Genomic DNA, 15,770 nt, shown 5'->3' with positions numbered 1-15,770 from the left:
GCACTAAATAATAAAATAGCACCGTCTGGTAGTTTCTGCAACTTATCTAAGGCATCTGACTGTGTGAATCACAGCATTCTCTTAGATAAATTGAAGTTTGGTGGGATTGATGGTATAACCAACCAATCAATGCCATAGCTAAGCAAAAGATTGCAGAATGTTGTACTTAGTAAGTCAAGCAATATATTCCAGGGATTTAATTTTGGAACTCTTAAAACAGCTTAGTTCAGCTGCATTTGCAGTTAGAATCATAGTAAACCTTGGGGAGATAAATCAGTAAGGTGACATATTTTGCATACTTTAATTCAATAATGTCATATGGAATAATGTCCTGGGGTAACTCATCTTTCTTTTGTAAGTCTTGGTTGCTCACAAATGTGGGGCCAGAATATTATGTAATGTTCACTCATGATCATCTTGAAGACATTTGTTTAACTCTAGCAATACCAACACATTTTTCCCGACAGTTGCCATAAAAATTTTTTAAAACAGAAATATTAATTATTTGTTCTTTACTTGCATCAACAACATACTTTTTAAATACATACTAATATGTAAGTAGGGTCCAGAACCTGAAAATAGCTTTTACCAAACTCTTAGTAATATCAACGCACTTTCAGTAATGTGTGCTATCAACGAGTGCTACTTTAAGCCCGCCATAAAAATAATTTAAGAAATGGAAATTTCATCAAGATTTTCATTTACAACATACTACTTAAATAGTTACTGATGTGCAAGTATGGTCCTAAACCTGAAAATATTTAGTATAACATTCACTGGGAAAGTGACATCTAATCCTAAGATTTAAAAAATCAATAAATATTTCTTTTTTAATCTTAAAATATAAAGTAACTGACTAGATTACGATATTTTTATAAGGCGGACATTCCACCAGGATATGAGCAAATTTTTGCAAGGGAATGATAGGTACTGCCTACAGGTAAATTAAGAGGGATTTGGAAAAAAGAGAAGCAGCTGTATGAATATCATAAGCTTAGATGGAGAACCAGTACCAAGCAAACGGGGGAAAGCTGAAATGTGGAAGAAATATATAGATGAGCTATACAAGGGAAATTAAGTTGAAGGCAATATTATAGAAAGGGGAAAAGGAAGTAGATGAAGATGAGATGGGAGCTATGATACTGCAAGAGTAATTTGACCTAGGACCAAAAGATCTACGCCAAAACAAGGCCCCTGGGGTAGATTTTTATCAGTAACATCTGGTGATGTCCTTTTGAGAACCAGTCATGACAAATCTACGCACCCTGGTGTGCAAAATATATGAGACAACAGGCAAAATACCTTCAGACTTCAAGAAGAATAACTAATTCCAATTCCAAAGGAAGCAGTTGCTGACAGGTGTGAATATTACCAAAATATCAGTATAGTAATTCACGGTTGCAAAATACTGAAATTATTTACAGAAGGGAAAAACTGGTAGAAGCCAACATCAGGAAAGATTAATAGCAATTATAAGGGTTGAAGGGCATGAAAGGGAAGAAGTGTTTTTTTTTTTTTGGTTTTAGGGCGCGAAACTGCTATGGTCATTAGCGCCCGGTCCGTGACTTAGGAAACAGTAAAAAACCGAAATTGAAAACCAGCAGCAATGGGAACGAAAGTCATAAAATTGGAGAAACTAAAAGCAGAAGGAAGGTGTAAAAATCCACTACAGAAAGGGGTGGTTGTCCCCAAAAAAGCTTCAAATGACGGACGTCATTTCACTGGCACTAATAAACTTGAGAACACGGTCGACTGAGCGCGTGTCATCTGCTAAAATCGACGATATATCAGGCGATTAAAATAAGGGCACTCAATTAAAAGGTGTCTTACCGTCCACAGCTGAGAGCAGTGGGGACAGAGGGGGAGGATCGCCGCTTAAAAGATGTCGATGGCTAAAAAGACAGTGCCCTATCCGGAGTCTAGTTAAAATTACCTCCTCCCGACGACGCGTTCGGGAAGAAGAGGTCCAAGCACAAGGAAGAGCTTTCACGTCCCACAATTTATTATGGGGAAGTGTCGACCAATGTGCATACCATAAAAGAACAACTCGACGACATAAAACGCTCCGTACATCGGTGAAGGGAATCGACTGAATAGCTGGCCGAAGAAGAGAGACTGCAGCCTTGGCCGCTGTATCAGCCGCCTCATTCCCACAGATACTAGCGTGTCCCAGGAGCCAGAGGAACGCCACCGAGACGCCCCCCAGGTGGAGCAAGCGCAGACAGTCCTGAATCTGGTGGACCAGAGGGTGCACAGGGTAAAGAGCTTGGAGACTGAGGAGAGAGCTGAGAGAATCTGAGCAGATTACGTACTGTATCCGCTGATGGCGGCGGATGTAGTGGACAGCCTGGAGGACAGCGTAAAGCTCCGCAGTATAAACCGAACACTGGTCGGGAAGCCGAAAGTGATTTGGGGTGTCGCCAACTATATAGGCACTCCCTACACCTAACGATGTTTTCGAGCCGTCGGTGTAAATAAATGTGGCGTCCGCCATTTGTGCACATAGAGCAGCAAATGCCCGACGATAAACAAGTGAAGGGGTACCATCCTTGGGAAATCGACAAAGGTCACGGAGCAGGCGGATCTGGGGACAGAGCCAAGGCGGTGCTGCACCCCAAGTTGTCAAGAAGGTTTTAGGAAAGCGGAAGGAAAGAGAATGGAGCAGTTGACGGAAGCGGACTCCCGGTGGTAGTAGGGAGGAAGGGCGGCCTGCATACCCTACATCAAAGGAGGCGTCGAAAAAGTCATGGGCTGGATTAGCAGGCATGGAAGACAGATGGCTAGCATAAAGACTCAGAAGGACTGCTCGCTGATTGGACAGCGGAGGTTCAGCAGTCTCAGCATAAAGGCTTTCCACAGGGCTGGTGTAAAAAGCTACAGACACTAAACGTAATCCACGGTGGTGGATAGAGTCGAGACGCCGAAGAATAGACGGCCGAGCAGAGGTGTAGACTATGCTTCCATAGTCCAATTTCGAGCGCACTAAGGCGCGACAGAGGCGGAGAAGGACCACTCGGTCCGCTCCCCATGAGGTACCATTAAGGACATGTAGGGTGTTAAGGGATCACAGACAGCGAGCCGAAAGATAGGAAACGTGGGAGGACCAGCACAGTTTTCTGTCAAACATAAGACCCAAGAATTTAGCGACGTTTGGAAACGGAAGGTTGACAGGACCTAGATGTAAGGAGGGCGGAAGAAACTCCTGACGTCGCCAAAAATTAACACAAACGGTCTTACTGGGAGAAAAACGGAAGCCGGTTTCGATGTTCCAAGAGTGGAGGCGATCGAGACATCTTTGAAGACGTCGTTCAAGAAGGCTGGTCCGTTGAGAGCTGTAGTAGATCGCAAAATCGTCCACAAAGAGGGAGCCCGAGACATCAGGAAGGAGACAATCCATAATTGGATTGATGGCAATGGCAAACAGTACAACACTCAGCACGGAGCCCTGGGGTACCCTGTTTTCTTGGGAGAAAGTACGGGAGAGAGTAGTGTTCACCCGCACCCTAAATGTGCGCTCTGCCATAAATTCGCGAAGAAAAAGGGGCAGCCGACCTCGAAAGTCCCAAGAGAACAGTGTGCGGAGGATGCCTGTCCTCCAACAGGTATCGTATGCTCTCTCCAGATCAAAAAATATTGCTACCGTTTGGCGTTTCCGGAGAAAATTGTTCATGATATAAGTGGAGAGAGCAACAAGATGGTCAACTGCAGAACGATGCTTTCGGAATCCGCATTGGGCAGGTGTTAAAAGACTGCGGGATTCCAGCCACCACGCTAAACAGTAATTCACCATACGCTCCAAAACCTTACAGACATTACTCGTGAGAGAAATGGGGCGATAGCTAGAGGGGAGATGTTTGTCCTTTCCAGGTTTCGGAACAAGAACGACGATAGCTTCCCGCCATCGTCTGGGAAAAGTACTGTCGGTCCAAATTCGATTATAAAGGCAAAGGAGGTAATGCAGACTATGGGTTGATAAATGCAGCAACATTTGGACGTGGATACCATCCGGTCCTGGGGCAGAGGAGCGAGAAGAAGAGAGTGCATGTTGGAGTTCCCGCATGGAGAAAACAGTATTGTAGCTTTCGCGATTTTGAGAGGAGAAAGCAAGAGGTCGCACTTCCGCTGCACGTTTCTTTGGGAGAAATGCTGGCGGGTAATTTGAAGAGCTCGAAATCTCAGCAAAGTGCTGACCCAACGAGTTAGAAATTGCGACGGGGTCCACTAATGTGTCATGCGTGACAGTGAGCCCAGAGACCGGGGAGAAACTAGGCGCGCCTGAGAACTGCTGAAGCCGATTCCAAACTTCCGAGGAGGGAGTGAAGGTGTTAAATGAACTAATAAAGAATTTCCAGCTTGCCTTCTTGCTATCGCGGATGACACGACGGCATCGCGCTCGGAACTGCTTATAGCGGATACAGTTGGCCAAAGTAGGATGGTGGCGGAAAACGCGGAGAGCACGTCGCCGCTCACGTATTGCATCACGGCATGCCTCGTTCCACCAAAGAACTGGGGGGCGCCAGGGCAATTCGGAGGTGCGTGGTATTGAATGTTCCGCAGCTGTAAGAATAACGTCGGTAATATGTGTGACCTCATTGTCGACGCTGGGAAAGTGACGGTCATCGAATGTCGCTAGAGACGAAAAAAGTGTCCAATCAGCTTGGGCAAACTTCCAGCATCGCGGGCGCATGTATGGCAGTTGAGGCTGCAGTCTAAGGGCACATGGATAGTGGTCACTCGAGTGTGTATCATCAAGGGCGAACCATTCGAAGTGCCGAGCTAGCGGAACAGTACCGACCACAAGGTCCAAATGAGATAAATTTGTCGTGGAGGCAGACAAAAATGTAGGGACCCCAGTGTTGAGGCAAACTAGATCCGCTCGGTGGAAGACGTCTAGCAATAGTGAGCCACGTGGACAAGGATGTGGAGATCCCCAAAGCGGGTGGTGGGCATTGAAGTCCCTAACCAGCAAATAGGGGGGTGGAAGCTGACCAAGAAGATGAAGGTGATCAGCTCGTGCCATTGGTGTGGACGATGGAATGTATACAGTACAAAGAGAGAACGTGTATCCGGAAAGGGAAAGACGGACGGCGACAGCTTGGAAGGAAGTGTTTAAATGGATTGGGTGATAATGGAGAGTTTCATGGCGAAGAATCATGAGTCCTCCATGTGCTGGAGTGCCTTCAACAGAGGGGAGATCATATCGGACGGACTGAAAATGAGGGAGAACAAAGCGGTCACGGGGACACAGCTTTGTTTCCTGAAGACAGAAGATGACCGGCGAGTAGGATCGTAAGAGGATCGACAATTCATCCCAATTGGCTCGAATACCGCGGATATTCCAGTGGATAAGGGACATAGGGTGAACAGAAAATGGAGGAATGTGACCAAGGTCGCTGTCAACTCAACGACTGCTCAGAGCTTGCGACCAACAGCATGGAATGGCATTCAGCCGTAGGCAGAAGATCCTGATCCATAGGTTGGTCAGGAGCAGCTCCTGCCACCAGCGATCGGCCGGTTGATCGGCCGCAAGCAGTGCGCCTTGGCGACACAGAAGACGGCCGAGGGCGATTTCCGCCAGGTGGTGCTGTAGATGGGACACGCCTTGGTGGAGAAGGAGATGAACTGGGTTTCTTTGTAGCCTTCTTGGAAGTACGATGTTTAGATGAAGGAGGAACCGATGGTTGGGAAGTGGCGGTACGTAAAAACTCTTCACGAGTATGCTCTTTTTTCGAAGTCTTGGTGTCTGACTTTTGGGCTCGAGATTTAGCAGAACCCGACGAAGGGTGAGCCAGAGAGTGGGCAGGCGAAAGTGGTGAGGTTGAAAGGGCGATCTTTGCGCTGGCCGATCTGTTGACCGTGGCACTAAAGGTGAGGTCGCAAGTCTGCGTGGCCACCTCCTTTGTTGGCCGAGGAGAAGCAAGGACAGTGCTGTATTTTCCTGTCTGAGGCACGGTGGGCTGTCGACTGGCGAATAATTTTCGAGCAGCAAAGGTCGACACCTTTTCCTTCACCCTAATTTCCTGGATGAGCTTTTCGTCCTTAAAAACAGGGCAATCTCGAGAGGAAGCAGCGTGGTCACCCATACAGTTGATGCAGCAAGGGGATGGAGGTGGACAAGCACCCTCATGGGCATCCTTGCCACACGTAACACATTTGGCCGGATTGGAACAGGACTGGCTGGTGTGATTGAACCGCTGACACCGATAGGGTTTGGGACGTAAGGGCGAATGGAAATTATCTCATAGCCTGCTTTGATTTTCGATGGGAGTTGAACTTTGTCAAATGTCAAGAAGACAGTGCGGGTTGGAATGATGTTCCTGTCAACCCTTTTCATAACCCTATGAACAGCCGTTACGCCCTGGTCAGACAGGTAGTGCTGAATTTCTTCGTCAGACAATCCATCGAGGGAGCGTGTATAAACGACTCCACACGAGGAATTTAAAGTACGGTGCAGTTCCACCCGGACAGGGAAGGTGTGTAGTAGTGAGGCACGCAGCAATTTTTGTGCCTAGAGGGCACTGACTGTTTCTAACAACAGGGTGCCATTCCGTAATCTGGAACAAGACTGTACAGGACCTGCAATTGCGTCAACACCTTTCTGAATAATGAAAGGGTTGACCGTGGAGAACTCGTGACCTTCGTCAGACCGAGAAGCAACAAGGAACTGTGGCAACGATGGAAGAACTGTCTGTGGCTGAGACTCAGTGAACTTACGCTTGTGAGCAGACATAGTGGAAGGTGAGGGAACCATTGCGGAAGAATCCCCCATGATTACCGGCGTCTCCGATGGCGCGCTCCTCCGTTGTGGGGGCCCTCTCTGAGGGCACTCCCGCCTTAGGTGATTGTTCACACCTCAGGTCACACCTCCCGACAAACGGACGGAGGGACCAATCGGCACTTTCGGAAGGTATCAGCTCGGGTAATCACCCCTCCCTGGGCCTGGCCATTACCAAGGGGTACGTACGTGTCCTACCTGTCTACCTGGGGCGGGGAATTACGCGTTACCCCGTCACCGGCTACGCATGGAAGTGCGTGGGTCGGCCTTCAGACACGCACAGGGAGGAGAAAAGAGAAAGGGAAAGGAAAGAAGAGTGGTCTCAAACGCCGAAGCGGAGAAAAGGGCAAAGAGAAGAGGGAAGGAAAAGAGAAGGACAGAGGAAGGACGAAGACTGGCAAGTATAGAAAGCAAGGAATCTGTAATAGTTTCGAGCGTCCGTCTCCGGACGTAGGCACAAACCATACTCCCAGAGGGGGAGAAAGGGAAGGAAAGAGCCAGAGGTGAGGGGGGGGGGCGAAGATGGGGGAAGGGGAAGGATGCGGAAAGGGAGGGTATGCAGCCCGGAAAGGAAGGAGGGCCACATTAGCTCGGGGTCCCGTGCTCGCTACGCACGTATCCACAAAAGAGTTGTGGACCCCCTGGGGGGGGGGGGGGGGGGAGGGAAAGTGACAGGGGTCAAGCCTATCCTTGGTATTATTCAACTGGTACAATGAGCAAGCAGTGAAGGAAACCAAAGAAAAACTTAGAAATAGTGTTTATGGGTAATTATGCACAGGGCTCAAGTTTACGTCACACGTTGTCAGTTTTGCTGTCAAGATATAATTCCACTGTTTATGCCCTGGTTCCTTCTATCTTTAAATTTATATTTATCAAGATTTACTTAGCAAATATTTGGTTACATATCCAGTTATTTTCTGAGCTAATATTTCCCATCATTTCAAAATGGTAAGGATCTGTAACAAGAGTTATGCTATCTTGGTTGATTAAATTGCCTTCCCAGTCTCTCATACACGCTCCACATTCACTTCACTTACACTGGGACGTCCGCTTCTCTTTTCTGGGCACAAGCAACCCATCCTAATGAATTTGTTGTGCCAGTGCTAAATGGCCTTCCTTGTTGATGGCTTCTTAACGCACTTGGTTCTAAGCATCCATTGAACAGCTGTAGCACACTCGTTTTTGTCGAACTCCAACACACAGAAAGCTTGCTCCGCAACTGAACTCGCCACGTTTGCGACTAGCCCTGACTATCGGCAAATTACCAAACCACGCTGTGATGGTATACGTGGAAAAAAACTTGCAGGGTTTCTCTTCAAGACGACATGTATGATATCTGTACAATGTTTGGTTCTTATGCAATAAATAATTGAAAGTGTTCCCGGACTTTATGTACACCCTGTATTAAAGCTACACAGTTTTTCTCCATTACACTATCTCACATTATAATACATTTCACCATATAAATGCAACCTTGCATGGGTTTGCAATACTAGCATTGACAATTGCTATAGCCAATTTTCTGATCACATCCTAGTAATTAACAGTAAACCTCGGCCAAGATTCTTTAAAGAATCTAACACTCACGTATAAAACAGTTTCAAACTGTATGATTACTCTACAAACGAGTTAATGTGTTAAATATATTTGACATTAAACATGTAAGTGAGAAAAGTTTAGAAAAGGTTTGAAATTACGTGTAAAGTTTGTTGGAAGTTGCTAAGTGCTCTCATTCTCAAATTCTGGGTGAATATAGCCTGGACAACTTGCACGCCCTGAATTACGCTGCCTCAAGATACATACATCATATCTAACTACAAGACTTTTATTACTGTGCCCGACTTTTAACATAAGATTTATACCTCTTAACGAGTAAATTATGACAGAATTTTAATGTTTTAAATTTGGCCAATAATTAAATGAAATACTGAAAGTCAAAATTTTGTTGCCCTCGGAAGCCATCAGATAGGCAAATCTGTAACTGGAATCATGAACCATATGCCAAACAGTGGGTTAGATGTTTAGTAACATAGTTTACACAACAAACGTAAGACTATGAATACATCTCAATACTGTTTCAAATTGAGTCATACATGTATTCTATTTCAAGGCAATTTATACTTTTCGTTATCACTGAAAACCCATTAATAAACCCAAGACAATTTACTGTTCTTAATATTACTGTATTTCATACACCACTGACAGTCTTCTGTAGTGTTTGGAAAGGAATTAACAGTAAAATATTATATTTTCAAAGGAGACAGATGCATTTTGCACATATTGTCAAAATGACCAACTACTAGGAGCGGGACAACAATCATCACTACACATAATACAAAGTGTGATAAAAAAAGTAATGGGAATTTTTTTTTATTTCGTGGGCTTCATACATCTGATCTTCAATTTCTTTCCTTTTTTTCTCTTGTTGATACACACGTTCCTGATATATGTTTGGGATTTTCAGCTGTTTTGAATATTTATTTTATTGTTGACAGTCGAAAAGGTTATACGTGTTTTCAGAATCCCTGGAAATGTTTTACTTTCGAAAAAGATGGATCAAAGAATTTACACTAAATTTTAGACAATGGAAACTCCAGGCAGGAATATCCAACATAGGAAAAGATAGACTGCTACTCACTGTAAGTTGCAGATAGGCACAATTAAAAGATGCTTACAAATACGGTTTCAGCAACAGCCTTCATTGCAAAAAGAGACACACATTCCATTCATTCACACAAGCAAGCACACCTCATGAACTACTGACCGCCAACTCCGGCAGCTGGGGTCAGACCTAAGATGCTGGAGTTGGTGGTCATGTGTGCGTGAGGTGTGCTTGCTTGCGTGAATGAATGGTGTGTTTTTCTATTTTTCAAATGAATGCCATTGCTAAAAGCTTATTTGAGTCTTTTAACTGTGCCTGTCTCCAATTTAGTGTGTTATCTTTACAGTAAGTAGCTATCTATGTTTTCCCCACATTGTTGCACTAAATTTTGCTTGAAAAATTGAATAAAGTGTAGCACAACATTTGAAATACTGACTGTGGCTTTTGGCAACACTACTATGAGTAAGACAAGAATTTATGAGGGGTATGAACATTCCAAAGAGGGTTGGGAAGACAAAGACAGCAACCGTTCTGGATACCCTAGCACATCATTACTGATAAAGTGGAAGTAGTAAAGAAAATGGCTCTGTAAAACCACCAACTCACCATCAGAGATGTTGCTGATGATGTCGGCATATCCTTTGGCTCATGCCAAGCTATTTTTTTGGGTGTTTTGGGAATTAAACGTGAGCCAGCAGCAAAGTTTGCTCCAAAATCGTGGAATTTTGACCAAAAACGTCACCACCTAGACTTCACTCAGGAATTGCTGAACAAAGTTGACAACAATCCAGAACTTCTAAATAAGATTAAAACAGGTGACAAAACATGAGTATAAGGGTACGACACCAACACCAAGGCCCAATCGTCCCAATGGAAACTGCCTGAAGAGCAAGGACTGAAAAAAAATTCAACAAATTCGATCACATGCCAAGGTTCTTCTCACTGTTTTCTTCAATGATAATTGGATAGTGCATCAAGAGTTCTTGTCTTATGGTTGTACAGTCAATAAGGAACACTACCTGTAAGTTAAGTGCTGTTTGAGTGAAGCAGTCCTAAAAAAAAACTGCCAGAACTGTGGCAAAACTACTCGTGGAAATTGCACCACGATAATGCTCCCGTTCACATCTCAATGCTTGATCATGATTTTTTGGCAAAAACCAAAAACGTTATGTTGCCTCAGCCACCATACTCACCAAACATGGGCAAATGCAACTTCTTCCTATATCTGAGGCCGATGAGAACAATGAGATAACGTTGTTTTGCCACCACTGATGAGATAAAAACAGAATCACTGAAGGAGCTGAACATCATAACGAAAAGTGAATTTCAGATGCAGTTCCAAGATTGGAAAAAGTGCTGGTGTAAGTGTAACATATCTCAGGGTGATTACTTTGAAGCAGAAAAGGCTGATGATTATGAATAAACAAAGATTCTTTTACGAAAATAAAAATTTCCATTACTTTTTGATCACAAATCATACATAGGATAATTATCAACAATATCACAATAACACAAGAAGAGAGACATCTTGTAATAACAGAGACCAATTGAACTCACTGGTGAAATATTTCGGCGAGAAAGTTGGCAAGTATTTCTGTGAACTTGTCCCCTCCGAAGTTCGCTTTATACACATGGCCTTTCACTGTGTACATTCCTGCACAGCACAATACAACTGTAACATCCATTGTAGCTCCCCCCAGGCGATAAACGAGGCACATCCTGCAGGAGGTATGTAATCATTACTCATAAATGATTTATAAATACAAATTATATAAATACAAACAATGTTATACTAACCAATGATTACTCAATTTCTGGGGAAAAAAACCACAAAAAATTAAACCCAGCAATTATTTACAAGAACTGACTAATTTATATATGGGAGTATACAGGTTTGATTCCACATCCTACCATCCAAATTAAGGATTACACAAAATAATAAAGAAGAATACATAAATTTTCTCAAATGACATCTGTCCTCTAGGTTCTTGAAATATGCTGTCACCATTAAAACAACATATTTCATTATAACACAGTCCAAGCAGAAACAACTGAATAACACATGCACATATTTCTGTATGTGATTTCTTTATTTTATCAGATAAAAAGGTAGAAATGTAAAAGTTTAACATTTTGTCAACCCAGAACATTAGGAACAGAATATTAGCTCATGAGGAGATGTGAAGGAAATGGCACTGGAATCAAATTATTATTGCATTTCTTTGAAGTGATAAGAGGAAATCACAGAAAACCTAAATTAAAATGGAGAGGTGGAGATTTTAACCTCACTCATCTTGAAAGTGAGTTCAGATTTTGGTTTGTTATATCAATTCAATTTGAAAAAAATTAAGAGGATCATTTGATGATTACATTTCAATTATGTCCCTTTTTGCAGCTCTCTCTCTCTCTCTCTCTCTCTCTCTCTCTCAATAAAAATCTGAAGTATCCACACTACCCTTGTCTTACTAAATACGTCACAACCATATACACACTGAACAATGGATGCCCATACAAGACATGGGGATTTGCACCTAAATTATATTAGTATTTTTTCACACATCTATGTAGGTTTAAGATCATTATCAAGATCTATAACATCTACCACAGTCTCTGCAAACACACTTTGGTTTACATAGATAACATAACCAAATATCTGCATTTTACAGTTCTGACAAATTACACCCTGTTACTGAATTTTCCTTAGCATAAAATGCAAAAGAGACAGAGCCTCTGAATGTAGAACAGCTGTACTAGACTGTCTGCGATTCTAAAATGTTCCTTCCAGAGCAAACTAAACCAAACAACCAGAAATGGATGAAGTCATCACCAGCCAATGGCACTGCCCGACAACTATGACCTGCTGCCTTTTCAGGGATTGGGATTCTGTTGTATAGGGGCAATTATAAGGAATGTTACTTACAACCAGTGAGGTGCCAGTATTGTAATTTGGCTGGGAATGACTTCCTATGCATGTGAGTGCTGCCAGCTGTGTGCAGCACAAGACGAAGCATTGGCCACAAAGTGCATCAGTGTTCTGAATCACATTGGGCTATTATCCTTCATAAGGAGTAATGTAGTTTGTTCTTGTAACCGTGTCTGTGTGTATTGTGCTTGATGCTTTCATTTGAGTTGTGCGTTAAGAGTTTGCACAAATGCCAAAAACAGAAACAATGACAATCCAGGAAATGGATGAACTCTTGGCAAGGCAGTTTGCCGAGCTAAAGGAGATAAATGAAGCTTTGCAAAGAGAGGGAGACTTTTAATAGCGAGAATGAGCATAAACAAGTGGATGTAGTGGAAGCAAAAGCTTTGGTTAGTTCACCGATCCCTTCTGTGGATCCTGTCACAGCTAATCTAGCAACTCCTTTTTCGGGTAGGGCAACCGAGGATGTCTCAATGTTCAGTGATGACCTGGAAGCTGCCGCTAGGTTGGGCAGTTGGTCAGACAAGACATCCTTGGATGTGTCTAAATTACAGTTGATTGTGATGCAAGCAGCATACATCAGTACCATCAAGTGCTGGATAAAGCACAGACATTTAAGCAGTTTAAGAAGGCCCACTAACCACGTTATCGCAAGCAGAATATCACAAGATTTTTTTTTAGAGAACAGCTTAATGGGTTGTCTCAAAAGTGAAGCGAGTTGGTAGAGGCATTCATAGGCAGAATCAGGAAAATCAATGCTCACATGTACGAGCTTACACAGAAAGTAGAAGCAGACAGAATTACTCCACAAGAAGAGGAGAACAGGAATGAGACGTGTTTTTAAGAGGACTTCCAGCAGACATGTCAAGGAGAGCGATAATGGAAAACCCGAAGGATTTTTCTGCCACCATTATGGCTGCTAAGCAAGTGGAAGAGATCAATATTGTGGCCTAAGGACAAGATAAGGGTTGTGTGTTTCTTTTTTCCACACAAAGGTGAAATGCTACAGCTGTGGACATATGGACCACGTTAAAAAGCAATGTGGGTGGGTACTGACCTTCTAAGATAGATGATGCGTGTTGCAGAGCTACTGGAATGCAATGACAAGATGGACATGTTGCACTATATCGTGCACTGAAGCTTGGTACGTGTGAAGGAAATAGATGGGGATTGTATGGTTTTGGAAAGTGTGGATGATTTTAGCTCTGACAAGTTGAGCTTATAGATTGCAAACTTGGAGATCATGGACGAGTATAATCTGAGTAGGTCGTGTGAGGACCTTTTCCACAAGCAGACCATCAACACAATTACATTATGCGATAAGGTAAAACAATTTGGAGGGAAGAGATAAGTCAGCAATAAAAGTCTTGTTAATATGATTTGTCAACCTGTTCAATCCTGGTGGATCATTACCTGCAATACTGGTAACTCGCCATACCATACCAACGGTTAACAATGCTCCAGTGTATAAGAAGCCGTACAGGATCCCTAGGCACCTATAACCCATACTGGAAGAATTTATTGATCAACTGCTGGCTGAGGGCAATATTGAATCAAGTTACAGTCCATGGGCAGCTACCATTGTAATAGTCCTGAAAAAATCATAGAATGGAACAAAAAAGCATAGATTTTGCTGCAAGAGCTGTGATGGACATACATCCTGTACTAAATACAATGGAGATTAGAGAGAACTTAAGTCAATGTAAATACTTCACAATGTGCATGAAGAGTGGTTATCACTGTTGGAAGTGGTTCTGGAAGAGTGGCCAAAGACCACATTTACTGTCCCTTGGAGTCACTATCAATATTTTAGGCTGCCATTTGGTCTGAAGAATGTGCCAGCTATCTCGGAGGCTATTAGTATCAGATGGAGTGCTCAGAGGATTAAAATCGAGACTGTGTATGTTTTATCCCAACAACATAATTGCATTTTCTAAGGATATGGAAGAGCAGATGCAATGGTCAGAGGAATTCTTTAAGAGGCTAAATCCAGCACAGTTAACACTCAGTAATGAGAGGAAGATGTGAAAATTGATGCACGCCTAACTTCTGCAGAATGTGTTTTCTTACCACCACAAACTACAAAGCAGTTTCAATCATTTTTAGGGTTCTATAATTACTAAGGGGAATTCATTGAAGAGTTTGCCGAAATTGCTAAGCTATTGAATCATTTGTTGAAAAAAGGTGTGGAATTTCCATAGCCAACTTTTAGACAGCATTTGAAAAATTGAAGGGAGCATTGACAACGAACCTGGTACTGATATTCCCAAACTATGAGGGACAATTTATTCTGTCATGTTTCACTAGGCATGGCCTCCACCTCAGAAGGTATGGGAAGGGGGCAAAGCCTATAGACGACAGTGTAGTGGGTGTTGGTGGGATCACTCAAGGAAAAATTCCTGTAGTAGTTGGTGTTGAAGCTGCACCTATTTTAGAGTGAAGACAGCTGATATGTATACCTGCTTAAACGAAGTCCCTCTAACTAAAGGCTTATATTCAGAGGAAGTCATGTTTCCAAGAAGAGAAGGAATTAGCATATTTCATCAAAATATAAAAGGTATTAGAGATTAAAGTTAGTGAACTGCTTACATATGTGATTCTGGAATTATTGGCATATCGGAGTACCACATAATAATTTGACAATTCAGGGGCTTCCTTTACCAGGATTCAGATTAGCTGGCTGTTTTTCAAGGAGTTCTTTGCGGGGTGGGGAAGTTGCTATGTACATAAAAAACTGTATTCCATTCGAGTCCATAGATGTATCACGGCACTGCACTGGACAGATATTTGAATGTTGTGCAGGAGCAGTTGAATTTATTGAAACTAAACTTATAATTGTTGTTGTTTATAGGTCCCCTAACTCTGAATTCAGAGCATTTCTGCTCAAGGTAGAGAGTGTTCTTGAATCACTTTGTAGGAAGTACCAGAAATTAATTATATGTGGTGACTTCAATATAAACTTTGTATATGATGGTGCAAGAAAAAGGATGTTGGTAGATCTCCTAAATTCATATGATCTGATGCACACTGTGTTTTTTCCAACTAGAGTGCAGAGGAACAGTAGCACAGCCATAGACAATATTTTTATTCTTTCTTCATTACTAGGATGGGCATTCTGTTAGGAAAAGGGTGAATGGCCTTTCAGACCATGATGCACAAATCCTAACACTCAAAGGATTTGGTACTCAAACAAATGTCACATTTAATTACAAACTATGTAGGAAAGTTAATCCAACAGCAATAGAAAATTTTTTAAACCTTGTCAAGGAACAAATGTGGCAGGATGTTTATAGTGCCAATAACACAGATGATAAATGTAATGCTTTCTTTTACACATTTCTCATGCTCTTTGAGAGTTGCTTCACATTAGAATGTTCTAAATGGGGTACTAGCAGTAATAGGCAGCCCGGGTGCTGACTCGTAGGATAAGGATATCATGTAGAACAAAGCAGGAATTATATCAAAATGTT

The 15,770-nt window shown here is 42.7% G+C and overlaps 1 protein-coding gene across 1 annotated transcript in view; it reads right to left on the bottom strand.

Annotated features, from left to right (window-relative positions):
- Positions 1 to 15,770, bottom strand: part of LOC126248049 (heat shock 70 kDa protein 14-like) — a 251,940-nt gene that overhangs the window by 71,458 nt on the left and 164,712 nt on the right. Inside the window, exon 5 of the mRNA XM_049948683.1 lies at positions 10,935 to 11,096. Coding sequence (XP_049804640.1) covers positions 10,935 to 11,096 — 162 coding nt within the window. The remainder of the gene's footprint in view (positions 1 to 10,934; positions 11,097 to 15,770) is intronic.

The sequence above is a fragment of the Schistocerca nitens genome, chromosome 3 (assembly GCF_023898315.1).
Source record: "Schistocerca nitens isolate TAMUIC-IGC-003100 chromosome 3, iqSchNite1.1, whole genome shotgun sequence".
NCBI classification, from domain to species: domain Eukaryota; kingdom Metazoa; phylum Arthropoda; class Insecta; order Orthoptera; family Acrididae; genus Schistocerca; species Schistocerca nitens.
The sequence above is the reverse complement of the archived record's forward strand: the minus strand, read 5'-3'. Positions and strand labels throughout refer to the sequence as shown.